General features: G+C 36.1%; 1 protein-coding gene across 2 annotated transcripts in view; it reads right to left on the bottom strand.

Annotated features, from left to right (window-relative positions):
* LOC115217667 (golgin subfamily A member 4-like) overlaps window positions 1-19,141 on the bottom strand; it is a 72,215-nt gene that overhangs the window by 37,585 nt on the left and 15,489 nt on the right. For both annotated transcript variants that reach the window (XM_036507545.1, XM_036507546.1), the window contains exons 4-10: window positions 17,778-17,845; window positions 16,268-16,335; window positions 14,544-14,718; window positions 12,570-12,605; window positions 8,120-8,178; window positions 4,539-4,659; window positions 3,591-3,708 (exon numbers count right to left, since the gene is read on the bottom strand). In XM_036507545.1, coding sequence (XP_036363438.1) covers window positions 3,591-3,708; window positions 4,539-4,659; window positions 8,120-8,178; window positions 12,570-12,605; window positions 14,544-14,718; window positions 16,268-16,335; window positions 17,778-17,845 — 645 coding nt within the window. The remainder of the gene's footprint in view (window positions 1-3,590; window positions 3,709-4,538; window positions 4,660-8,119; window positions 8,179-12,569; window positions 12,606-14,543; window positions 14,719-16,267; window positions 16,336-17,777; window positions 17,846-19,141) is intronic.

Genomic DNA, 19,141 nt, shown 5'->3' with positions numbered 1-19,141 from the left:
TAAAAGAGTGCAAGTTTTTATTAATTGTTGATGAAACTACTGATGTAAGTACAAAAAAAAAAAACCCAGCTTGTTCTGTTAGCTAGATTTTATGATTGTAGCAATCAAAAAAATTATTGATAGCTATTTGATTCTTTCAGAAGCCAAGGATTGCTCTGCTAATGGAATTTTCCCCTCTATTGAAAGAGTCTTCACCTTACATAACATTCCCTTTGCAAATTTGAGAGGATTTGCCAGTGACAATGCTAGTGTAATGATAGAACAGAAGGGAAGTGTGCAGGTATTACTGAAGAACAAAGTTCCCTCTCTCTTTATTCAGGCTTGTGTCTGTCACTCTATGCATATCTGTGCATCAAAGGCATGTTCAGAATTAACTTCATGCTTAGAACTTGCTATGAGCATATATTCATTCCTTTTAAATAGCCCAAAGAGACTGCAGGAATATGAAGAATTTCAGGCATTTACTCAAACAAATCCTCATAAATTATTACATGTAAGTTGTACAAGGTGACTCTCTTTAGAACAAGTTGTCAAAAGAATACTAGAACAGTGGCCTGCTCTAGTGTTATTCTTTACTACTGCTACTACTGAAGATAACGGTGCAGCTTCAAATGTGAACTCATTAACAAATCCAATCACAGAAATGTATTATGCATTTTTAGCATATATTTTGCCAGATATTATTAAGTTGAACTTAGATTTCCAATCAGAAAGCTACAGAATGCACAAACTGCACAATTCTATCACATGTACTGTTAAATGAATACTTGGCAATTTTGTTAAAAAAGAAATTGTTAAAAATAAAGAGCTACCTGAAATTAACATCAATGATCCATCAGTGTATCTTCGCATAATTGAAATTTATAGAGGAGCAAAAGTTGAAAGCATTTATAGAAAAACTTCATCTATTAGTACAACTGAATTTAAACAATTTCATGTGAAAACATTAAATCTTTATGTGCGCCTTGTAAAGGAAATTTTTCAGCACTTCTTTGCACATGATTTCTTCCATAAGAGGCACTAGACCCAGTTAGTATTCATGATAATAATGGTCCAAGTTCAATTGTTCCTCTGGCATGCAAATTTCCAAATGTTGTTCAGGAGAGTCAGATTGAAACTCTTAATAAAGAATGGAGTGAACTTAAACTTCAAGATAACAATGACAAAACTGAAGGTACCAAACCAGAAGATTATTGGTATGAAATTTCTAAGGAAAAATCTCGAGATGAAGCTTGTTATGTGGTCCTATAATGCTTTATGTTTCAGCTCCTATCATTACCACATTCTTCAACTGCTGCCAAGAGAATATTTTCAGTCCTAAATAACATTAAAGTCAAGTATAGGTCTAAACTGCATACCCAAACAATTAATGCTTGGCTACATTCAAAAAGTCTTTTTCATGATGTAAACTGCACAACCTATGCACCCAATGCAGAGCTTTGTGCTAAATTAAAAGAAGGGCAAGGACATTGGTACAAAGAGGAACCTCACCCTGTTGATGATGCAATCTTCTAATTATAAAGTAAGTACATTGAATATGTGTAGGTCACTTTAAAATAAAACCATGTATATTATAAATAATATATATTATGCATTTCAGTTGATTTATAGGCAAAATATTACAAATTGAAATTTTGGTACTTTTTGAGCAAAATGTGGTACTTTTATTTGCTAAATCTCGTACTTTCATCAAAATACATTTGGCAGAACTGGTCACAACCAATCCAAGTTGAAAATGTTGATGTGTGGTGGTATATACTATTTTATTTAAAATAGTAATCATTATCATCTAAATCAAATGGCAGAAAAACAGACAGAGAGTCCCATCCCTAAGTTTATTTCAAACTCCATGTTATACTTACAGAAGCCATCCAACAGAACAGGAAGGAAACATAGTCCAAAATTTTCGCAAACAGACCATCACCCATTGTTAATGATTTATGGATCCAAGAAAAGAATCCCATACAGTAAACAGGTTGCAGAGATGGGGCACTATACTACTAAGCTACAACTATACTATGGAATATTTACCTTTGAAAAAGCTAGGATATGCTGACAGTCTATCCAGGTTGATACCTAGAAATGGTGAACTATTTGAGGACACAGTAATAGCAGCCCTAAGAGCTGAAGGGGAAATTAAACACATAATTTGGAACGATGTATGAGAATTACCAATAACTCTGGAGGAAATAAAGTGACACATGTCAAAAGAAAAGTTCATTAATGAACATAAAAAAATCTCTATGGTCAGTGAAAGAAAACAACAAAAAAAAAGGTTCAGTAAGAAAAAACAAGATGTAAACATATTCAACATGTGATGGCATACTGATGTATGGGAGCCTTGACCAGAAGTAAAAATTCTACAGTCAAGACTACATATCGATTTTGTGGGTCCGTTAAATGGTTACTACTACTTAGTAGTAGTTGAAAGTTTTACAAAATGGCTGGAAATTGCAAAGTGTAAAAGACCAACTGCTTCAATTGTAATAAATTTTTTGCACGAATTATTCACAAAATTTGGCATTCCAGATGTGATTGCAACTGATAATGGAACACAATTTGTGTCCAGTGAATTTAGAAAATTCTGCAAAATGTTCATAGTAGAACATAAAACAATAGTACCTTACCATCCCAGATCAAATGGACAGGCAGAGCATTTTGTGGACACTTTTAAAAGAGCTTTGAGAAAAGCAAATAAGGAAGCCACAGATGAAGTTACTCTGCGGTAATTCCCAACGGTATACAGGGTGATTCCAAACCTCAATACACCAGCAGGAAGCTCACCAGCTGAACTGATGTTCATGAGGAGGGTGAAATCAGTTTTACCTGGCGAGGAAAGAAAAAGTACCAGGAAACACAATCCCAAATTTTTCAATACTGGAGATAAGGTGTACATAAGATCATATAAAAATGGAAAACAATACTGGGAAGAAGGAAAAATTATAAAGTACAAAGGAAAAATGATATATGAAATTAAAAGCAGAAAAGATATTGAAAAAAACTCAGAAACCAATTGAAGAAAAGATTCATAGAAAATGAACTAGACAGATTAGAAGAATCTATGGAATGGCTGTATGATACATTCCAAGTACCAACAACATTACAGTTGAAAAAAAAAAATGCTAAAAAGGGACGAGGAGAGAATGAAGTAAAATAAAATTACTTGCTTCCCCCCAAAAAAAACTAAAAGGGAAGATGTAGTGAAAATGGTACATTCCTCACATGACAAAGTGGGATGATTCAACCACTATAAAGTCAGTCATTGTAGGAGGTGAGTAGTAGTAGAGTCATTGTACAAGTTCTCAGTTGGAGTCAGTGTCAGTTACATGATATATACAAGTTTGAGTTACCATCAATGTAGACATAACAAAGTAGTTGTCTTGCAGAGCTATCAGCAATAGCACAACAGACAAGTCAAAGATAATAAGATGTGGAATACCGCCACTAATAATAGTGGTGACAAGAATATTACAGTGCCAAAGACAACCACAATGAAACTTGAACTCAGAATGCAAGTAGCTGAAACAAATGCTGCTGCCACCACTGCCACAGCAGCAGTAGCCACCGCCAAATGAACTGATTTCACATACCTTGTAGCAGTAGCCTCTAGTTTGTCATATTCATCTTTGAGATTGTGGTAGTCATCTAACTGATCTTGCAACTTCTTCAAATCTCGAATTTGGTTGTTCAGTTCTTGGATCTTGTCATCTAAAGAATCCAAAAAATAGAACAGAAGAAAAAAAAAACAAAGATATAGAACTAGGAAAAATAAAGTGAATATATTCAGCTACTTTCACTTATTTCATCATCATCATCAATATTTAATGTCTATTTTTCCATGCTGGCATGAGCTGGACAGCTTGATAGGAACTGGTAAGGCCAGAGGCCACACCAGGCTCCATAGTCTGCTTTGGTTTGGTTTCTATGGCTTCCTAATGCCAACCACTCCACAGAGTGTACTGGGGGCTTATGTGGCACCATCACCAGTGCTATTTACATGGTATCATCACCAGTGCTTTTTATGTGACACCATTAGTAAATAATTCCTCTGATCAAAGAACTGGAATTCTCATCACGAGAATCAACAAAAACACAAAAATTTGAATATTTTTATTAAACTAGGTAAAAGCCACCAACTTATGGAAAATATAAAATTGTGAATTTAAAAATGTGTCCTGAAACAAGATATCTAACTCTGCATAGTTTTGATTGCCTAAAAAAAACAATAGGATTCACTCCGTCTTCCTATTTGAGTTATTAATATTAGAAGTAACTAATTGAATCAATATCTAAATTATTCAACAACATGTGATGTTGTTTGAGTCTTCCATGAAAAAAACATGTCTGGCAATTAGGAAATATTACTTTGCTTGGAAACAAGTGAGGATTGGTGACAGGAAGGGCATCAGGCTGTAGAAAATCTACCGTGACAATGCAAGCATGTAAAAGAAGGTAATAAATGATGATGACGATGATGATGATGATATGAAGTGCCAGCCACTAATGAACATCTAGAAAGGATAGCTGTGTTACATTACCTTTTGAAGAAATAATCTTCTTGTTTACTTTGAGATTACATTCCAATTCAAAGCAATGATGTCGTTCATATTCCAGTTCATGGTCCAACTTCTTGAGAAGTATATTTTTCTCTTTAATTTCCTAATACATGTAAAAGTTGTACAATAAGTAATTTTACAAACATTTTCTTGAGTGTGCACAAATGACAATGGAGTCAAGTATGTTGGCATACTGACAAACATAGCAATGGTTTATATTTTATCACTGAGCTATGTGCAACAGAAATATTTTCACTTTCTGTAATCCACTCTAACTAGGTACCATTATGTCAACTGACTGGCTCAGTGAGAGGGGGGGGAAAGGAAGGAAAGATGAAAGAAAGAGAGAAAGAAAAAAAATGAGACAGACAGAGAGAAGTGAACAACTGTGTGTTAGTGAACAACTGTGTGCTAGTGAATATGGTAGCTAAAATGATTTTTCTACAGATGTTGGAAATTTTCTCTCAGTACTGATTCAAAATCAAAGTCTTTATCAAAATATTTTGATTATTGTTTGATTATATTTTTAAAACACTTTTTAAACACACTGTTGTATTTCGTGGTACCTTTAGTTAACAAATTGTTAGAATGTTTTAAAAAACTCATTTTTATCATAGCAATGTTGCAAAGCATTAATTTTATCAGAACCAGAGCTGCTGACAACATTTAACATTTCAACTAAAGCCAACAAGGAAGTCTCAATATAGTCTCTCAAAATGCAAGAAACACTAGGTAAATTTTCCACAAATCATAACTTATTGTCTTCAAAAAGAAAGGATAATGTTGTACTGCTGACACTATGATTTAAAAAAAAAATAACAGGCTGGTCACAACAGGAATGAAATTGTAGGGTAGATGTGAGAAGCTGGGTATGGCCAGTTTAAATGCTATATGATTAAGGTAACTTAGTCAGTTGCTATATTTTTGCCTCTCAACTGCCCATTAAAATTTTTTTTTCAACTAAACAGAAAAGAAGTAGAATGCTATAATGTTCCAAATTTATTAATCACTTAGTTTTGGAGGAACAAGATGAAATAGCTTCACTAGTTATTAAAATCACATTACAATCTTGGTTTACTGGCATACTATTCCACTATATCAGTTAAACAACACGCCTGTGACCTGGCTGTAAATATAAGGAGAAATTATGGATCTTTTCTGTTTGGCTGCACCTGTGGAAATTTTAGAGTTTAGTGAAAATTTTAAAATTTGGTTTTCTGATATAATTTTCCATGCTGAATCTCAGGGGCTAATTCACTTTTTGCCCCAAAATTTAAAAAAAAAGTTACAGATCATTTTTACCTAGTCGGAAAACAGGATTTGGAAGCTGTCATTCTGTGTGTGATTGCACAAGTTGTCAAAATTGTGAAAATAGCATGTTTTAATATGAAACTAAACAAATGAAATACTGGTGGAATTTTGATTTATACACGGCATATAACCCTTCATAACTCTTTTATTTTTTGGAATTTTCAGAAAAACTTTTGCAAATTTGTATTCTACACACAGGAATTCATACAATTATGCAAAAACAAAAAAAAATTATGGTGTGTGATTTAAGGCCTAATTTAGCTGTTATTTTTAGCACATCTCATAACCACCTTATAACTTGTGTTTTAAGCATTTAAAAAGTGAAAAATAACCATGCGCCTTGATAGTACAGCAATAGAAGGGTAAGCAGCTTGGCTTGTTACTATGGAAATTACTCAAAATTTGCAAACTTTAAAAGCTATTAACTCTTTATTTATTGATTTATGGTGAAAATGAATTTCATGTCAATGATTACCATACAAAACTACACCAATACACCAAATATGAAATCAAGTGGAACAAAAATTAAAGAAATTGAAAAGTGGCAGCCAAACAGAAAAGATTTGAAGAAATAATAATAATAATGATGATGATGTTGACAGGATTTGACAAGTGAGAGGACAATGTCTGCTTTGGTATGGTGTCAACAGCTGGATGCCCTTCTTAATGTCAACCATTTTACAGAGTGTCACTTTTTTCATTGGTACCAACACTAGTGAAAATTACCTTATAACTTGCAAGACTAAGAGCCTAAAGTGGCCCCTAAAACTGAAGGAGAATAGGAGGGAGAGTAGGTGAAGAATCTAGGCAGAGTTATGAGGGAAGGTTAGTAAGATGAGAATGATGGATAAGACTAATAACAATCCTTTCTATTTTAACCACAAGGCCTGAAATTTTAAGGGAAGGGGCTACATCAATCCCAGTACTTGACTGGTACTTATTTCAAAAAGATGAGAGGCAAAACAGCACTACTAAGTAAAATGGGAATATAATAGTGTGTGCTTTATATGGTTACCAATATTCCACCAAGACATAAGTTAAAAACAGAAATATAAAACTTTTAATTTTAGCTTCTCGGTTTTAAAAATTAGGAAGAATGAGCTGGAAAGATCTGTAGTTAACCCTAATCCTAACCACATTTCTTTGTGAGGTTTCTCTTTAAAGTGGATCTGACTGATTTTTTTTTCTTACTAAGTCTAGAGAAAGGGGCAGTATCTATGACCTTTGTGGGCATCATGAGACCAGTGAATTTAATGCTATTAATGTTCTGTTTAAGCTGTTGTAGGGCAACACATATGGAAAAGACCTAAGCAGGAAAGAGATTCCAGAGAATGATGTTCTGGGGAAAAAGAACAAGGGATATTGTTTAGGATGAATCAGTGAGGAGGGAGGTGGTTTGGATGCAAAGGGTCTAGATTCTCAAGGACGTTTCAGCTGATGTCAAACACTGTCCCATTTTCTTTCTACTACCAGACATTGCTCAAAAGCTTTGTTGTTTTCCATTTTTTTATGTTTCCAAAGTTGACAGCATGGTTGTGAAATATCTGTCATTACAACTTGCTAAAAACCATTTCCCTACCACTTCATTCAGAGTATATATAGTCAAGAAATTTAAAGTTAGATAATATATCATTTATTGTTTTTACCACAGCGAAAAGGGATGTACTGCTGTTTTTTTTGTTTGTTTGTGGATGGAGTGAAGGTTGCAGGGGGAGTTATTTCTCTTGTCATCTTCTTGTATTGTAAGAACTAATGGGCTGATGAGGTAAGATAGTAAGGAAGCAAATGAGAAGGAAGAGAAGGAAGAGATAAATAGATAGAGAGAGAGAGGCCCAGAGAAATATTTTAGAGGGAAAACCTGGATGGAAAAGGAAAAAAAAGGAAAATATATAAAACAATTGTTGGATAAAAAGAAATGTGGTTAGTGTCCAGTTTTTAAGTATGGTGACAGAGAAGCATGAGAATCTGCAAAAACAGCAATAAAAAAAAAGAACTAGTGCTCAACTCATATTCTAAGTGTAGATTGAAAAGATATTTTCCATGTGACTATAGAAGTCTTCTAATGTGTCTTTATAGTCTAGTGAATTTCAATATATCTACACACATACACAACATTCATATTCCTAATATAACAATTAACAATAGTATTTTTTAAAGTGCATTTAAAAATAATCTTTATTGTAGAAACATTTTCAATGAATGTATACAAAAAAAGAATAAACAAAAATAATCAGAATTATTGAAAGACTTACATAGTTTGCATGAATTGCACTTTTGTCTGATGACCATGAAGTGTCATGACAAGGCATCTCTACAATAGAAGGTAGATGAAAAACAATTTACAGATATACATAAAATATAATAAATGTAGACATGACTGTGTGGTCAGAAGTTTGCTTCCTAATCACATGGTTCTGGAAGCCTATTGTGTGATTATGCACCACGCTAGTGCATGTATGTGCGTGTGTGTAGTAGAATAAGAAACAAAATGTCCTTGGTACAGTATTACATATTTGAAAAAAATGAATAGAAATGAATTTTCTGATAGTTTTCCTCTTTAATAATTAGATGTTTATAAATGACTTTGATGGGAGTTTCTTGCTTAAAAGCAGTCTTCAAACTGATAAGTTAGAGTTTATATACTGCTTAAATAGAAAGTGTTTAATTACAAGCATACACATATACAAACACCAACACACACACATATACATATACCTTTACATAAGCACAAATAGAGAGAGAGATGTACACATACATATACACAAATACACACACAAGAACATGGGACCATCAGAGTCACATTTGTAAACTTAGAAACATCTAATTATTAAAGTGGAAAAATTATCAGAAAAGCCATTTCTATTCATTCTTTCAAATATATGTGTGTGTGTGTGTGCATTGGGTCATCCCATAAATAATGAAGTTTTTTTATAATTCTTTATTTTTCAAAATTAAGATAAACAAATTCTGTTGTGTCTGGGGAGAGTCATTTTTTTTGTGCCTTATAATTTTACTGGTGAGTGTGTTAAATTATAAGACACAAAAAGAAAATGACTCCCCAGACACAACAGAATATGCTTCAACACACAAACTCACATAAAGAATCTTGCAAACCAAATCCAAAACAAAATAAGATAAACAAAGTTCTTTCTTAATCTAAAGTATACTCTCCTTCATTTGCTACAATGCTCTTCCATCTATCTGGTAGATTTGCAAGGTCCCTCTTCCAAAATTTAATTGTCCATGAGGTACTACAGAATTCATGTTTTTTTTTCATCCAAATGATTTTGAAGACTATGGAATAAATGATAATCAGATGGGGCAATGTCCGGTGAATATGGTGGGTGGGGCATCGTTTCTCTTTCAAACTGCTCCAGCCTTTGGAATATCATCGTCGCTGTATGTGGCCGAGCATTATCCTAATAAAAGAACACCTTTTGTCTTGAAACTAAAGATGATCGTCCATCTTCTAGCACTCACTTAAGCTTCTCAAGCTGCTCACAGTAGATCTCCTTTGATATCATTTGATTTGAGTTTAAAAGTTCAAAGTAGACTAAACCTTTCATATCCCACCAAACAGATAACACCTTACATGGGCGAAAACCTTTAGCCAGGGGTGCTGGTGTTTCTCCTTTCCCCATCCACTGTTTTCGGTGCTTGACATTTTTATATAGAAACCATTTCTCATCACCAGTCACTATTTGGTCCAAAAAAGATTCATTCATGAGACATGACAGCAAAGAAGAGCACACATTCACTCTCTGCATATGATTAGACTCGGAAAGTTTGTGAGGAACCCAATTTGCTGACTTTTCCAATGGTACACAGGTGTCGATGAATGGTTGATCGACCAAATCCAAGCTTCTCTGCTAGTTCCTCAACAGTTATGATGCAATTTTGTTCCACCAGGGTTTGCAGGACATCTTCGTAGAGCTGTACAGATCTTCCAGGATGAGACTCATCTTCTAGGCTGTAGTTTCCGGTTCAGAATTTTTGGAACCACTATTGAAACTGGCTTACGCTTATTGTCCGACCTCCAAATACTGCATTAATATTCTTAACACTCTCTGGTGCATTGTTGCCATTACTGAACTTATAAAGCAAAATATGCTGAATATGCTCCTTTGTCACTTCCATTATAGTTTTGAAAAACTAACTGTTAAAATCGAACTGCACTCTTCAAAACTTACATTAAGAATAAGAACAATGTAAAATTAAATAACTGCTTTTATAGCAAGTTGATGCAGGTAGTTTATCCCGTTCCTCTCCAACTTTTAGTTCATGCAATTGAAAAAACTGCATTATTTATGGGATGACTCAATATATATATATATGCATGTGTGTGTGTGTATGTATTTGTCCTCCACCACTGCTATACAACTGGTGTTGGTTTATGTCCTTGTAACTTAGCAGTTTGGTACAAGAGATTGATAATTAGTTAATTAGTTAGTTTAACTAATTATGCTGTACAATTAACTGTTAAATTAAAAGAAAAGTTTGACGATGTACCAGTCACTGTATTCTTTGTAATTGATTTGGATATACACTCCTGAAAACATTCATAATCTAGCAAAGTGAACCTTGATTTACCCATCAGAAGAATTACAGTGGGATTGCTCTTACTAAACAATCCTTGATGCTTCTTACTACTTGCTGTGACTAGCCAGAACCTGGACTATACCTGAGAGCTCTTACAGTATCCACCTGGATAATTTATCCCTATATACTCGTCATACATATACATATTTATACATATATAAAGACAGAGAAGGGTTTGGTTGTACAAATAGTGGAAAATGTACTCAATATAGGTGGGAGAATTTATTCATTTGAAGCTGATGATTCTCTAAGGGTTTAGTTGAATAAATCAACCCCAATGCTTATTTTTAAGCCCATATCATATCAGTCTGTTTTTGCTGAATTGCTAAGTTATGGGGACATAAACAAGCCAAAACCAATTGTCAAGTGATAGTGATGAGCAAACATCTATATATATAACAGGCTTCTTTCAGTTTCCATCTACCAGACTCAGTCACAAAGCTTTGGTTGGCCTGGGGCTATAGTGGAAGACACTTGCCCAAGGTGCTGCACAGTGGGTCTGAACACAAAACCACATGATTGGGAAGCAAGCTTCTTACCACACAGCCATGCCTGTGCCTACATATAGTGTGAAAAAAAAAAAGAAAGAAAAACTTATTTTCTTGTATACACACACATAAATATAGTATTTATACCTCATCATAATCGTCATTTTAACATTTTAGCAACTGCTATTTGGTGTTAGACAGGTTTTCAGTACAGTATGTTATCATTCCTCTCAATCCTGTTTTCTATCTCATCACCTATATATATATATATATATATATATATGAAGTTGGCCTCATCAGTTTTTATTTCCCTATGTTTCAAGTCAATCACACTCTTCTTTTCTGTCATAGTTGGCCATTCCATTTACATGACATTTTCATACCATGAAAGATGGGACAAACAAATTTGCTTTATTTTCAGTTCTCACCTGATTTAAAAAGTTATTATTGGAACATACATTGATCATAATTATAACAGTTCAGCTATGATTTCTTATATTGACTTGGTTATTATTAAGAGTACACATTGATTATTGCAGTATGGTTATAATTTTCCATATTGTGACTGCAAGTTGAGATTAAAAGTTTTCTTTAATGGACATCATCTTGCCCAGTAGTAGCACATGTTTCAAGAATTTTCCTAATAGTCCTTTGATTTGTTAATAAATCATGACAAATAACAGTTCAAAAGATTTCTAATATTTCACAGAAATAAACTGGGCAAAGTTCAAAGAGCTTCTACCTCTTGGCAACAAAGGACCTCTCACTCAGAGTGAAAGGCAGATTGTATGATGCCCGTGTATGTACAACTATGCTATATGGCAGTGAAACATGGGCTGTGACTGCTGAGGACATGCATAGGTTTGTAAGAAATGAAGCTAGCATCTTTGTTGGATGTGCAATGTCAGTGTGCATGTATGATAGAGTATGAGCATCTTGAGAAAAAAGTTGGGCATAAGAGGCATCTGATGTGGTGTGCAAGAGATGACTGTGCTGATATGGTCATGTGATATGTGTGGACGAGGACAGCTGTGTAAAGAAGTGCTGATCTCTAACTGTGGAGGGAACCTGTGAAAGAGGTAGATCCAAGACATGGGACAAGGTGGTGAAGCATGATCTTTGAATGTTGGGCCTTATGGCGGTAATGACTAATGACTGAGACATTTGGTGATATGCCATGCTTGAGAAGATCCATCAAGCCAAGTGAAATTGTAGTTGTGGTTGATAGCACCCATGCTGGTGGCACATGAAAAGCACCTTTCGAGCATTGGGACTCATGAAGGCAATGTGACTGATGCCGGAGTCATGTAACTAACTCTTGTGCTGGTGGCACGTAAAAAGCACTTATTGAGCATTGGGCCTCATAGTGACAAAGATAAATGCTGGTGTCACACAACTAGCACCCATGCCAGTGACATGTTAAAAGCACCCTTTACACATCGGAGTGGTTGGTGTTAGGAAGGGTATCCAGCCATAGAAACCATGCCAAATCAGACTGGAGTCTGGTGCAGCCCTTTAGCTTACCAGCCCTAGTCAAACCATCCAATGGAAGTTAAATGATGCTGCTGCTGATGATGATAATATAATTAGATTCTAATATAGGCAATAAACTGACCTGAATGTTCATTATTCTCTGAGTCAAAGATTTCCACTGGAAAATTATAAAATGACAGATTAATACAGAAATCATGAGATGTAATGATGTAACTCTATATCACCAATAGATAGTTTTTATCTCAACTAAAAGTCATCTGATTTAAGTATACACAATGTTGGTCAAGAACACAAGAATAGATTTTGCTCATATAGATTTGCTTTTGGTATAAAATTAATAAAATTACATCTTTGATAGAAGTTGGAGTACTGATCAGTCAGATCTATAATCAGGTACAAGAATCGGCTGAAAAGTTCATAGGCTGACTAAGATACTCTCATGGAATGTGACCAAATGAGATTTATCTTTAAATATAGTTCCCCTTGCACTTCACACCCTTCTTCCATCAGTGCTACAGTGCTTGGATCCCTTTAGTGAAGTAGCTTTCATCCAGTTGCTCAAAAAAGTTATCAACAGATGATGTCATCATCACTGCGATACTGGTTTCCAGCCAAGTGATTTTTCATGTTGAGGAACAGATGATACACAGATGGCACCAATTCAGAAGAATAAGGAGGGTGATAAGCCAGTTCAAAGCCACAGTCATGCACAAGAACCATTGAAATCAATGCTGGAGCATTGTCATGAGGAAACAAGATCCTTTCTGCAGTTTTCCTGGACATTTGGTCTTGATAACCTTTCATAACTTCTTTGGCAACTTGGCAGAGTATTCTCTATTGACTCTTTTGAAAATAGACAATAAACACAATGCCCTTTGCATCCCAAAAAACTGAGACCATCACCTACCCTGTGGGTGAAACAATCTTGGCTTTCTTTGGAGCAGGAGAGGTGTTTCCACTGAATACATTGTCTCTTTGTCTCTGGTTCAAAGTCATGAACACAACACTCATCCTGGGTTAGGAAATGTTTGTGGAAACCAGCTGGATCTGTCTCAAACAATGTCTCAGATTTTCTTGTGATGTCATCAGCCTGGTGCACTTTTGATCAGGTGTCAGAAGACACGGCACTCACCAAATAGAAACCTTCATCATGCCAAGTTCATTGCGCAGCACATTCTCAACCCTCTCATGGGATATGCTAATAGCATTGGCTATTTGATTTATAGTTAATCACCATGTAGTGAACATGAACAATGTTTTCCTTGGTGATGGTAGTTACAGGATGGTAGTTACAGGTCATTTTCAAGACTCCCTGTTTCCCTGTGTCATCCCCTAATGTAGCAACCATGTCAGTATGAATCTCTTTGGGAGTTAAATGCCTTTTTCTGCTTGATAACACCATGGTGCCAAATTTTGTTGATTTTTAAGAGAAGTCACTACTAGTTACTTCTGAAGTCTTCTTTGAATAGTGAGATGTCAGTTTACCTGGAAAGAAACAATACAGTTATTAATAAGAGAGTTGAAATTAATGCATGCAAGATATCACAGCTTTAGCATCACTTCTTCATAGTCAGCCTATGAACTTTTCAACCCATCCTCATATTGAAGCCAAGATCAATCTGTTTGTTAAGTATAATGTGTTTTGAATTACATTATTAATGTTTTTTTTTTGTTTTTTTTTGTTTTTTAGGCAGTTGGCTGGATTTGAGGGAGATATAGTTGTTATTTTTAAGTGGAGTAAGAGACTGCTTTGAGGTTCCAATGAGGACATATAGTTTTTTAATTCCTAGTGCTTGCAGTAAGAATTCACACAAAATAATTGTGTTGCTAATGATTATGCCATGATTATTCACATATATTTTCATGTTTTATGAAGTGTTCATCAAAAAACTTAGCTATATAGAAGCTTAATGAAACTGATAAATCTGTTGGGAATTAGATATCTACAAATATTCATTATTTTTTCTTATTATACAGTCATAGAAATCCTTTCTAAGTTCATGCCCTTCCCACTATGTGAAGAAATGATATGATGGAAAATATATCTATAGATGGAAATTGAGCCAAAAATGAAAAAGACATAAAAATTACTCACAATGTTTATGGGTGAAGAGATTATCTAGTTGAAAATTATATAAAGGAAGATTTAAGGCTTGCTTTAAGATGCTCATTATCTCTAATTGTGACTGCTCATTCAATGAGAGTGCTGCCTTCATGAATTCTTCCTGAGGTCCCCCTTTTACCCCAGCTGCCAACACAAGAACAGCAATCTGAAATAATCCAATTACAGAATACAATCAACTTTTGATTTAACAAAAACATTCACTGCAAGCTAGTAATATATCATCATCATCATTTAATGTCAGTTTTCCATGCTGGCATGGGTTGGACGGTTTGACAGGAGCTGGCCAGTTGGAGAGTTGCCCATACATGATTTGTCAGTTTTGGCATGTTTTCTATGGCTGGACACCCTTCCTAATGACAACTACTTTACAGAGTCTGCTGGGTGCTTTTGCATAGCACCAGCATGGGTACTCTTACATGGTGCCAACATGTGTTCTTTACACTTGGTGCTGGCATGAGTGCTATTTATGTGGCATCAGCACAAGTACTTATTATGTGGCACTGGCACAAGTGCATTTTACATGACTAAGTGCTTTTTATGCGGCACCAGCATGGGTGCTTTTTACATTGTGCTAGCACAGGTTGTAAAGGACATGCCTGTATGCATGGATGGCCACAGTTTTACTTAGCTTCTCAAGCACAACACAATACCATAAGTCTCAGTTTCTCGTCATCTCCTCAATGAGGTTGAATCCTAAGACTCATAAGGCTGGAGCTTAATGTGGTTTCCATGGTATATATGCGATAAAGATTACATCATTCTCCATTGAATGGGACACCGTTTCTTTGCAGAGTTAACTTCCCAGCTATTGATGGGACTCATTTACTGCTGAGTGGACAGGACCAATGTGAAATGAAGCTTTTTGCTCAAGAACACAACACATTGCCTGACCTGGGAATTAAAACTATGATCTTACAATTATGAATGCAACACCTTAACCACTAGGCCATGCATCTTCACATTATGTATATATACAGCAACAATACATTAGATGGTCGGTGGTGCATGTTCTATGTAGAGTCACCATTTTAGAAGGAATGATGATCTAGAATGTTGGGTTTACCATTATAGAGAGGTTGTGGTCTCAGGTAGTGAAACCATCTAATAACAACTCCGTTCAGAAGGCTGGAATAATGCATATATGCCAGTGGGGAAAGAGAGAGACACAACAGAATAGAATGTTTTAGAGAAGTTTTATTTGATATGTCAACCTGCGTGTCTGTGTGTGAGTCATGTATAGAGAATAATAGACAGGCTGTCATGAGAACTAAGTGCATAGACATGGATGTATGCATGTGCGTTAAGTACATATAAGAATAACAATGAGGAAGAAACAGTGAGAGAGTCTGTAACGAGAAGTTAAACGAATGTTCATAGACACAAGAATGAGAACTACCAGTTTGTAGTTAATTGTACATGATAATAGAAATGCTGTATCAAGAAGTTGTGGTGTTGATGCAGAGACAGTTGTGGTACGTGCCATACGAAGTTGTAGCTGCAATGCTGCTGCCTGGGTTACTTGTACAGGAGTTCTCACAGGATGTGTATTCGCTGTTAAGCATAGTGAAGTAATTCATGAATAGTGCTATGTTGGAACCTGTGCTAGTTGCTGGTTGAGCATTTAAAATAACACTTGTACATAAATATGTGGATACAAACGGTATATAGACCAATGATATCCTTACATAGCTTACCTTGGCAAAATCCAGTTCATTATCTTTGTCAAAATTTACTTGCTCAACAAGTTTATAATCATATTTATCTAGAAACGAAGACATTGTTTCTCAGTTAGTCATGCCAGCAAGAACAAGGAGTAAAATTAGAAGATCATCATCTAGGATTAGTATTAACTAAAGACATTCATCCATCTTCACATTCTGAGTTCAAATTCTGCCAAGGTTGACTTTGCTTTTCATTCTTTCGGGGTTGATAAAATAAGAACCAGTTGAGTACTGGGATTGATGTAATCAACTTAACCCACTTCCCCGAAATTACTGGCCTTGTGCCAAAATTTGATATCAATATTAAAAAGGTGTTTTGATCTCATTACATTCATTTTTATCTATGGTAGTAAATATGATACTTCTTCATCATCATCATTTAATGTCCATTATCCATGCTGGCATGTGTTGGTCGGTCTGACTGGGCTGGCACACTGGAAGACTGCACCAGACTCCAGTCTAATTTGGCATGGTTTTCTATGGCTGGATGCCCTTCCTAACGCCAATCACTCTGAAAGTGTAATGGGTGCTTTTATGTGCTACTGGCACAGGTGCCATTTGTATGACACTGGGGTGCGTTTATGTGCCACTGGCATGGGTGCCAATTTGTGTGACACCGGTATGTGCTACGATTGCGATTTTGCTCAGCTTGACTGCGATTGTGCTAAAGCACAATATAATGTCAAAGGTCTCAGTCACTGCCGCTGTGAGGTCTAACACTTGAAAGGCACTCAGCCACTTCACCTCTGTGAGGCCAACAAATTTTTTAAAAATATGAATAGTATTATATGTCCATCATCATTCAACATCTGTTTTCCATTCTGGCATGGATTGAATGGATCCACAGAAATTGGCAAGTCACCAATTCCTGCTGTCTGCTTTGGCATGGTTTCTATAGCTAGATGTCTTTCCTAACATCAACCACTTTACAGAGTGCACTGTGTGATTTTTATGTGGCACCAGCAACAGTTAGATCACAAAGTAACTTGCAAGACAAAACCCCCTCAACTGAGGTGGGAGTAGGCTTGAGAGACAGATAAAGGAATCTTGCATTCTAGGGAAACATGACTGCCTCAGTGGAGAGTGAGACATAGAGAAAAGTGACAGTGAGCAGGCCAGTGACTGGAGAGGTTGAGTGGGTGACTTCCTGAGATTGCAAAAGGAGAGTGGTGATCTGCTGATTTCCCTAAAGGAGCAACTATCAAAAAGCAGTTGTTATGCATTCATAATGTAGAAGGACAAAGTAAGCAAAATTTATGTTCCTTAAAGGATATAGTTCAATGCTTTTTTGTGAACTGGAGGTATTTATGTGACTTTAAACTGAACATCTGAACACTCCCCAGTGTCACCTTTTCATTTAGTTTCCTTCCCTGGGATACATGATCTCTATAAAATAGTCTAACAATACTTATCAAACTGAAACAATCACAAAATAACTGAGTCAAAAAACTACAACAATAAAGAATATAGTAAAACAACATACCCTCAATAAACTTCTGTATAATTTCAAAGCGTTCTTTCTTTGTATTCACATCATAAGAAGTAGCTTTTCTAAATAAAACAAATGAATAACTGTTACAGATTATATTTTAGAAAACCACTGATACCTTGTCTATACTTTCATTAAAATTTGAACTCTTCTGAAAACTATAACTGACTAAAGGAATTTAATATATTCTTTATCTTTTACTTGTTTCAGTCATTTGAAGTAAGGTGGAGAGGAGGTTCTGCTAGGCTCCTCGCAGGCAAGGAACACAGGTACAAGATTTTCTGGGCAGGGAACACTGACGGGGTCGGGGGCGTGGGTATACTTCTTGCGGAGAAATGGGTAGATAAGGTAATCGAGGTAGTCAGAGTAAGTGATAGAGTACTTAAGATTAGATTAGTGCTTCACCATAGGTCAGCTACCATCATCTCGGCATATGCCCCTCAAGCAGGGCTACCGGAAACGCAGAAAGACCAATTCTACGACACCCTATTGCAGACTACCTTGTTGACAAATGACAGTGACCTTCTCTTTGTGGCAGGTGATTTCAATGGACATGTTGGACGGCATGTCGGGGGCTTCCATGGCGTTCATGGAGGCTACGGTTTTGGCTCCCGAAATGAGGAGGGAACCAGGCTGCTGGAGTTCTGCGATGCAAATGACCTTATGGTTTGCAATACCAACTTCAGGAAACCCACCTCTCACCTACCGTTCTGGCAGACACACTAGTCAGATTGACTACATCCTCGCCAGAAAGAGGGAAAGAGGGCTGCTTATAAATGCCAAAACCTTTCCAGGCGAAGAATGTACTCCTCAACATAGATTAGTAGTTAGCGACATCAAGATCAGAGCTAAATGGTTGCCCAGAAGAAGACCAGCTTGGAGGAGAAGGGTCTGGAAGCTTAAAGATCCTGCAAATGGACAGAGATTTAGAGACATACTACTCGAAGCCTTTGACGAAATAGAACGGGATATAGCTTCACTTAATGTGGAAGACAACTGGAGATTTCTACGGGACAATCTGCTGACAGCCACTGACCAGATCTGTGGATGGAGCAAAGTCCCATCTCGACCCAGAGTAATGTGGTGGTGGAACAAGGTGGTTGACAGGGCTATTACACAAAAGAAACAGGCTTGGAGGGACTGGAAGAACGGTGGTAGCAGGGAATTGTATCAGACAGCCAGAAGGGAAGCTAGGAGACAGGTGTATTTAGGCAGAGGGGAAGCGGAAAAGAAAAAATTTGCCAATGTTCTGCGCCGTGAGGATGAAAGACTTGAGGTATTTCGTGTTGCAAGACAGTGTGTGAAAGAGAATCGTGATGTGGTAGGAGAGAAATGTGTCCGCATGGATGATGGTTCAC

Source organism: Octopus sinensis, linkage group LG11 (genome assembly GCF_006345805.1).
Source record: "Octopus sinensis linkage group LG11, ASM634580v1, whole genome shotgun sequence".
Taxonomy (NCBI): domain Eukaryota; kingdom Metazoa; phylum Mollusca; class Cephalopoda; order Octopoda; family Octopodidae; genus Octopus; species Octopus sinensis.
Note: the sequence above shows the minus strand (reverse complement) of the source record. Positions and strands in the feature narration are given on the sequence as shown.